Source organism: Panthera uncia (genome assembly GCF_023721935.1).
Source record: "Panthera uncia isolate 11264 chromosome E2 unlocalized genomic scaffold, Puncia_PCG_1.0 HiC_scaffold_19, whole genome shotgun sequence".
Lineage (NCBI taxonomy): Eukaryota > Metazoa > Chordata > Mammalia > Carnivora > Felidae > Panthera > Panthera uncia.
Window position 1 is genome coordinate 16,580,212 of NW_026057588.1, and position 7,916 is coordinate 16,588,127.

At 56.8% G+C, this 7,916-nt stretch overlaps 1 protein-coding gene across 6 annotated transcripts in view; it reads right to left on the reverse strand.

The window, feature by feature from the left end:
• Positions 1-2,868: 2,868 nt before the first annotated feature.
• Positions 2,869-7,916, reverse strand: part of ZBTB32 (zinc finger and BTB domain containing 32) — a 9,097-nt gene continuing 4,049 nt past the window's right edge. For 2 of the 6 annotated variants that reach the window (XM_049621613.1, XM_049621609.1), the window contains 5 exons: positions 4,415-5,327; positions 4,088-4,161; positions 3,909-3,977; positions 3,631-3,792; positions 2,869-3,452 (listed from right to left, as the gene is read on the reverse strand). In XM_049621613.1, the coding sequence (XP_049477570.1) occupies positions 3,175-3,452; positions 3,631-3,792; positions 3,909-3,977; positions 4,088-4,161; positions 4,415-5,295 (1,464 nt within the window). In that variant the 5' untranslated portion in view covers positions 5,296-5,327 and the 3' untranslated portion in view covers positions 2,869-3,174. Of the gene's footprint in view, positions 3,453-3,630; positions 3,793-3,908; positions 3,978-4,087; positions 4,162-4,414; positions 5,395-6,509; positions 6,619-7,916 lie in introns of those variants that run through there. The other 4 variants (XM_049621610.1, XM_049621612.1, XM_049621611.1 and 1 more) reach the window with 3 other exon arrangements.

Genomic DNA, 7,916 nt, shown 5'->3' on the forward strand with positions numbered 1-7,916 from the left:
GGGGGGGTAGGAGCAACATCTGCTAGGCGAGGAGGCGCAATGGGGGTCGTCTTATGCTTGCGGCCCCGACCTCGGGGGGCTCGACCTAAAAGGAGAATAGGTGTGGGGAGATGGGTCAAGCTAGCCCTGCAGACCGAAGAAGGCACTCCAGGAAGGCAAGGACTAAGTCTTACTTGTCTGTTTCCCCCACAGCCCAGCCTAGCTTGGGCTTGAACACAGAACACACTCTGTAACTGATGGAGACTCTAGTGGAACAGGGAAGAGCTGACACAAAGAGCAAGAATCACATTCCTGTAAAACTACAGAGGTAGAGTTTCCCCATCACTCACCTCGCTGGGATCGGAGCGCAGAGCGCAGGGAACTGGGGGCCACATCTTCATCTGAATGAAAACCCTGAAACTCCTGATTTAGGGGACCAGAGGTGGAGGGGAAAAACAGCAGTCAGTGCCAAAGCCCTCATTTCACCTGAGACTCAGGTATGGAGATACATCCCCAGTTTCCCTCTTAACATACCCCTACCTATTTACGGAAAAACTTAAGAAGCTGGAAGATGTGAGAGGAATAGAAAACAGGGTCTCTCCCTAGGGACAGAGGCACAGGGTATTCTGATCCCCCATCCCCTGTGCCGGACCACATCAGCACAGCCACCAGTGGTTCACTGGCCCAAAAGGGAAGAGAGCGGGGTCTTCCCAGGCCAGGAAGTAAACACTACCCTCAGATTCCCTCATCCTCTAACTCAGAAAACGGTGGGACTTGTTTACTCACTCTCAGAATGTAGTTTCTTCCTGAATGAAGATGGGAACGGGGCACCCAAGTGGGGTGTGTGTTTCAAATGGTTTACTGTAATAGGTTCTACTCTGAGCCCTCAGGTTACTACGCACTGTCCTAAGTAATACAACCCACACCTTCCTGACTTTTCTGGGAGGCTGAGGATAAATCCTGAGCTGAACTCAGACCTGCTAGAGCTCCCAGCCTCAGCCTTTATTCCATTTCTCTTCAATCTGTGCCCCTGAGAGGAAGCCTTCCACCAGGCTACCATCCCTCCACCTTAAGAGAAAGAATCAGGGTACGGGTGAAACCAGTGATGTGTCAAATTGTGAGGCCAGGCGGAGCAGCCTACAGGTAAGAGCCCAGAGAGCCCTAGCCTAGGTCCACTAAAGCCACGCTGCTGCTGTCAACCACCACTGGTTGGGCATGCGGTACCCACAGTCTTCTCGCTCAAACCTCTACTGGCATGGCTTTGCCAACTACCAAGATCATCATCCCAGGACACTTCAGCAGGATGTGCCTCGGGCCCAAGTGCCCAGCTGCAGCCCGGCTTCTCTACCCACTTTCGGAGGCCTTTTGCACCGACACCTCCGTGCAGCCTATCTCCTCCCAGGCCTATCCGCAGGGCCCCACCATCCCTCCGCAAGGACCCTGAGAACCTCGCTTCCTCACGCCACCCCTCGGGGCCACCCCGACCCTAGGAAGCCCCCCGGCCTCCGCCCCGCCCGGCGTTGGGGACGCCTCTGACTGCCTCACCTCATCGTCGGATTCCTCGTCACTGCTCTCCTCAGGCACGCAGCCCCGGCTGGGGCCCCAGCCCCTGCCCCGGCCCCTGCCTCGGCCCCGCTGAATGCGCGGGCCGGCCCACAGGCGGCGGAGCCGGCGCAGGCCCCGGCGGAGCCCCAGCAAACGGAGCAGGGCCGTGTCCTCCCCAGGCTCGGCTCCGCCCGGCCCCGTCGCGCCGCCGCCGCGCCGCAGAGCTACCCGCACTCTCTCGGCTCCGCTGCCCCGTCCGCCGCGGCCCCCGCCCCCGCCGGAGCCCCGCGGCCGGCCCGGGAAGCGGCCCCGCGCGGAGCCAGGCCCGGGGCAACTGCCGCCGCCCGCCGCCGCCGCCATCTTGGCACCGTGAGAGGGGCCGGGGAGGCGGGGGGAGGGGCGGCCCGTGCGCAGGGCCGGGGGGAGGGGAGGGAGAGGTGGGGCGGGGCGGATGCGGCTCACGACAGCAACCAGCGCCGCCGCGGGGCTAGCGGGAGCCGGGGGCTGGGCCGACCACGCGCGGGGCACCACGGGAGCGGGAGTCCGAAACCAGTCGGCCGTCACCCTTAGACCGCGCCTGAAGAGCATAGACCCCGCGTTGCGGCCCGAGAGGGGTAAGGCGCAGGGGCCCCCGGGAAATGTAGTCCGGGCGCTTCGCTCCTTCCGCCGGGAGCTAGGGCCGCGAGAGCTGGGACTATAGAGTTCAGAAAGCCATCTCCGGGGCTGCCGGGAGATGTGGTTCTCGCCGCAGACCCCTCCCATGGTTTCTGTAGAGGCCAGCGGCACGCTTGAACTACCACTCCCAGGGTGCAGTGGCTTCGGACCCTGGGAAATCCCAAAGACACTGGGAAATGAAGTTTGCGACTGCAAGAGGCGTGGGCTGCTAAAGGGGCCGCGGCAAAGGATTAGTGTCAGTTAGAGGTGCGACCCGGCGGTCGTTCTGCGCAGCATGGAGGGAAGGTGCTTGAGAGACCCCGGCTTTGCAGACCCTGTGCTCAAGGAGTGGAGGCGGGTGGCGGAAAGCAGGGTAGAGCACGCGTTCCTCGAGCCCTGGACTGGGGGTCCCAGACTCAGACCCTGCGCGCCGTTGCTTGCTGTGGAAGGGGGGAATAACTTGGGTGTCTCACAGGCTTCCCCCACAGGGCTTGCTGCTAAGTCAGCCTGGACTTCGCGGCCCTCGGCCCCTACCTCTGGGGGAGGACTGATAGACCCGGGAGATGGAGGTGCTCCCCGCCCCGCCCCGCCCCGCTGACAGTGGATGCACGGCCACCAGGGGCCGCTACAGGACAAGAGCAAGGCTGTCCTTCCCTCTCCCCTGCGCACAGACTGAAGTCTGGACTCGGCTTGTCCTGAGACGAGGGCACAGGAAAACTCTTTATTTTGGTGATGAGATCGCCAGTCCCCGCACAGTTAATTTTCACTCGTGCAGACTTCACTTCCCACACCCCACACGGACTCGCTTGCCCAGGCTCATAGGGCCAGCGGTCATCTGGGAGAAGGTCTCAGCGCCCTTGCTGCAGTGCTTCTTGGAGCCAAATTTGCTACGCTGCCGTACCTGCGGTGCTGGGTCAGAAGCCTATCCAGCCCGGCGGCCCGTCTTTCATTATTTAATTTTGTTGTTGGATGAAGCCAGAGAAGGTACCGACACCGTCAGGTGGTGGAGGAAGGGGATCTACAGGGAGAAGTCGAGGCCCGGGATGGCCTTGAAGAGGAGGAGTAGAGGAACGTGGAGCGAATGGTCCATCCAGGTGGGAGCTGGCTGGGCGAGTGGCCGCGCATGTGCGCCTGCATGGAGGCTAGGCTGGGGCAGCCCGCCCGGCACAGAGGGCAGCGGTAGGGTGCGACCCCATGCGTCCGCAGGTGTTTGGTCATGGCTGAGAAGTCCCGGGAGCGCTGGGGACATAGGCTGCAGGAGAAGGGCTTCTCTCCTAGGGCAAGTGGAGGGGGAGGGCGGTGAAGGAAAGAAGGGGCGGAGGCTGGCCTAGGGGGTGATCTGGGCAACTGGACAAAGGAATTGTGTGGGAGCCAAGCAACCAGCGAAGGACTCAGGGACAGACTGGAGTTTGTAAGGGAGCAGATAATTCACGGAGGGCGGGGGGCCCATACCTGTGTGGACTCGGTAGTGTGTCTCCATCTGATGCTTGAGTGTGAACCTCTTTCCACAGACAGAACAAGAATAGGGCCGAGACCGAGCAGGAGGGGGTGGGGGAGGTTGTTGGCGAGGCGGGCCTGCTGTGCTCACCTGACTCACACAGGTTGCAAGTGCACCTGTGGGGACAGAAAAGGCATGGCTGGGAATCCCAGAGCTGGATCACTGGTACTCCCAGGCAAGACATCAGGAGGGACAGTGGGACTGAAGGCAAAGGTGCCCTCACCCTACTCACCTGTGTGCTTCTGATTACAGTCTTCCATGTCCCCAGGGCTGAGCTTTTCGGAGCCCTGGGGGAGGGAACCTGGAGAGAGCAGAGTGAAGTTGGTGCCCTACTCAAGCTGGACTTCTGGAGCCCCAGCCTCAGGAGAGAGAGCATGTTATAATATTTGTACAGGTCACTGAGGGGCTTACCTGGGGCAGGACTGGAGGAGGCCAACTGGCTGTGGTTCCAGAGACCTTTCTCAGGATTCAGGGACAGTGGGATCCTGGGGAGGGGGTGGGGAAGAGTTAGCCTTGGCAAAACCTGGCCAGACCCATCCTGGGGAGAGAGGAATCAGGAGTCCTCCTCAGGGGCTGGGCTTTGACTTCCCCTGTGGTGAAAGCTTCTTGTCCTATCACCAGCTCAGGAAATGTACAGTAGAGATAAGAGATGTGGTACCCCTTCCACCCATCACTGTCCGCCTGTCCTGAGCCACTCCCTCCCAGCCAGGGAGGTCTTCCACTAGGCTCTTCACTCACCTCTGGTCCTGAGGCCAGACCTCCTGCCAGGCTCCAGTGATGGGGGTGCTATGAGAGAAGGGAGTGCCATATCTGGGTGGCAACAGCAGGATGCTCCACAGGGCAGGCTGGCCCTCCCCGAACCAAGGGGTCTCAGCCCACCAGGGCCTAGGAATGACGCTGTTTTGGAGGGAGCCTGGTGGGGGAAGGGGGCCAGGGAACTCCCGAAGTCTTTCATCAGAACTCCCTGGGCTCTCTGTCACCCACATAATCACTTCTTGCTTTCCATCTATTCCCCCATGGCCAAGAGGGGATTGCTTGAGTTTCTCCTTTGATCTCATCTCCTCCCCTTCACCCTCCTGCAGTGGTTCTGCTCTCTCAGGGCTCTCTCTTGGTGGCCTTTGCTCATGCAGTGTCTCCCATTCTATTCTACCAGCACTAACACGTTTTTCTGGTCTCTGCTCTCCATGTCCCCCCAGTCCTCTTTCAGAATCCCTTGTGGGTTTCTCTGGCTCCTCCTGATGTTCCCTCAGCCCTGGACCCAGCTCTCTAACCCCATCCCATCGAGCCCTCCTGCATGCATCTTCCAGGGACTGCACCCCCAAGGCCCTGGCCGCTTCCTCAAGGGGCCCCAGTTCCCCCGGCTGCAGCTCTACAGTCTCCCCATAAACAAAGTACAGAAGCTGGGCAAAGGTAGAAGGGCTGATGCCTTTCACCAGAGCCCAGCGGCCCCTACGGCCCAGCTGCTGGCTCGCACCTGCCAGCACCAGGCTGTGGGCAGGGAATTCCTGGCTCCCCACAGTGATCAGGGTATCACATAATGCTGGCCGGAGCCTGGCTGCTAGCCGTACCAGCCGATCAGAGCTGTAGGGGCTAGGCAGTCTTGTCCGGAACAAGGGCATCGTGCCTTGCCTGGGTACCAGTCTCAGAGGATCTGAAAGAAAGGCCACAGTGTGGGGTCCATGGTGGAAAGGGAAGAGAGCAACGGCATATTCTCAAGCCTGTGGAGGTGAGGGGAGAAAGAGTGAGTTGCAGGTTCAGAGCTCTCTGTGTCCTGAATGAGGCACATAAACTAACCCAAGAGAGGATCTGAGCTTACCCAGAATCATAACAGACCAGGGGGTAGGGATGAGGGTGGGGATGGCAGGAGAATGGAAATTAGACCAAATTCGGGACTTAAAAGAGTAAGGACCAAGCAGTTAGCAACCATATCAAATGGTGGGTTTAAGGCTGGTGTAAGATGGGTCCAGTCAATTAGCAGTCTCTGACTTAAAAGATAGCAGAGGTTGATACTTATGCTACTCCAAGCCTTTCTGTGGGGAAAGACCTTGCAGCAGGCCAGGCTGTCTTCTTTCCAGACAAAGAAATCACCATAAGACCCAGTCAGCCCTGGCAGTTAGGGATGGAGCACCACACTGCTTCACGGGAGAGTTTAGAAAGCTAGCGTGCCATCCCCTCACCCCCACCCCAAGCCCATCACATGAAGCTGAGTAGTCCTGAGAGGCAGAAAGGGCAGCAAGACTGAGGTCATAGCTGCAGAAGGGCATGCTCAAAGGCATCGATAAATTATCTCCCTACGGCTGAAACTTCTAGAACATGTCCTCAGAGAAGGACCTAGAAGAGACCAAAGAATCCCCTCCAGTGGGTTGAGAGAACAGGTGCACAAGCCACAGAAGAGACGGTTCCCAACTCAAGGATGGGGAGAGATTTTGGAGAAGGTTTTGACCCCTGAGGAAGTGGGAGAAAGGGAAATGGGAACGGTAGAGGGGGAGGGATTTCCTTTCCAGATTGGGGTAAGGAGATGGTTTAATTTTGTTCCCCACAAACCAGAAGCAAAGAATAGATAAGAGTCCAAACAAGGTGGAAATTTATCACGTATCAAAACTACCACGTTGGCTTTTAAGAAGAGAACTGGGAACTGAGGTACTAAGAGATCAACAGACCTAAGTGTCTCAGCAGGCATATTCCTAAGCGTGGGCTCACTGTGAGTAAGGACCCTTATTGGGAGAATTACTGCTGCGACACCTCGGGGAGAAGGCTGCTAATTGGCAAGAAGTGAACAGAAGAGGGGGTGTAATGGGAGGAAAGTCTCAGCTGGGGAGAAGCAACCACTCACCGGTTGTAGCTTCCTCCTGGACACCGCATGCTCTGAACTGCTGTTGGGGCTCCTGGGGCCCCCCCTGGAGCTAGCCCCGCCCCTGACCTCACAGTCTTCCATTGGGTCCCCCAAGGGGGTGTGGTTTTCTAACCCTGGCTCTGCTTCACTCCCCTCTCCCCAGGAGAGAACACCCTCTCCACTTCCAGATTCAAGACATTCTGGCTCCCTGTCTCCTTATTTCATTTGTGAACTTCTAGAGTCAGAGAAATTCATCTGAGGGGTGCCTAGCTGGCTCAGTCGGTAGAGCATGCTACCCTTGATCTCTGGGTTGTAGGTTCGAGCCCCGTGTTGGGTGTAGGGAATACTTTAAAAAAATAAAATAAAAAATCTTTTTTTAAAAAAGTTCATTTGAGGCAACAAGGAGTTTGGAATAATCAGACCTGCATTTGAGTCTCATCTCTGCCATTTACTAGTTGAGTCACCTTGAGCAAGTCGCCTCTCTGAGCCTCAGTTACCTCATCCGCGAAATAGGGATAACCTTTGCTGACCGCATTTGGAGGTGAGGATAAAGATAAAATGACATGATAAATGTGAAAGTGGTTTGTCAGTACCTCACATCATTCAAATAGTATTAATCCTGCTACTGAGAAGCATCAGTAGAGCTCCAGCAGCTGGAAGCTGTTTCTACTACCTCAGAAGCAAAAAGGGCTGAAACATCTGGATTCCAAGGAGAGAGTGAAAGAGGGCCAAAAGCACGCATCGTCCTTCCTTGCCTTGACTTAGTACCAGGGAAGCTTCAACTGCTCTGTGGAAATGACCCCTGTCATCTGGGCCACCACTGGGGACTGAATGTGCAAGTGACTCAGATTCTCCCATCAAGCTTTGAAGGGGGCAACCCCAGGAAGGGCCTGCGGTGGTCTTCGAAGAGAAAACTCCCTTTTCTTGGGTTGATGACAAATGACATTTCTCTGAAATCAGAACCCTGGGGTTTCTTTCACTTCCTGCCAAAAGGGTCAAGCTCTCAGGAGATTTCCCCTGTTTTCACACTTTAGTGCTTGTTAACCTGGGGAAAAGAGGTCTGAGAGACTCAAATTTCTTTTCCTGTTTTTTCTTATTCCATTATCTCCCATCCTGTGGCACATTTTTCATTCTTTCAACAAACGTAGAGAGATCATTTATGATATGTGCCTGCTGCATCGTATGTGCCCAGTAAATAACTGGAAGATGTGCAAGTCAGGCACTGGTAGGCTGCTCTGGTGACATGGCAGAGTCTGGTTCCCCCGGGCTTCTCCCTTAGATCCTCGTCTCCTCCTAGACCCAAACATTCTGTCTCTAAACTCCTGTTTCTCCCTTTCGTTCAGGACCCCAAAATATTCAGACCAGCCTTCTACTTTCTCCCTCCAGACCAAACATGCCTTCCCTCTA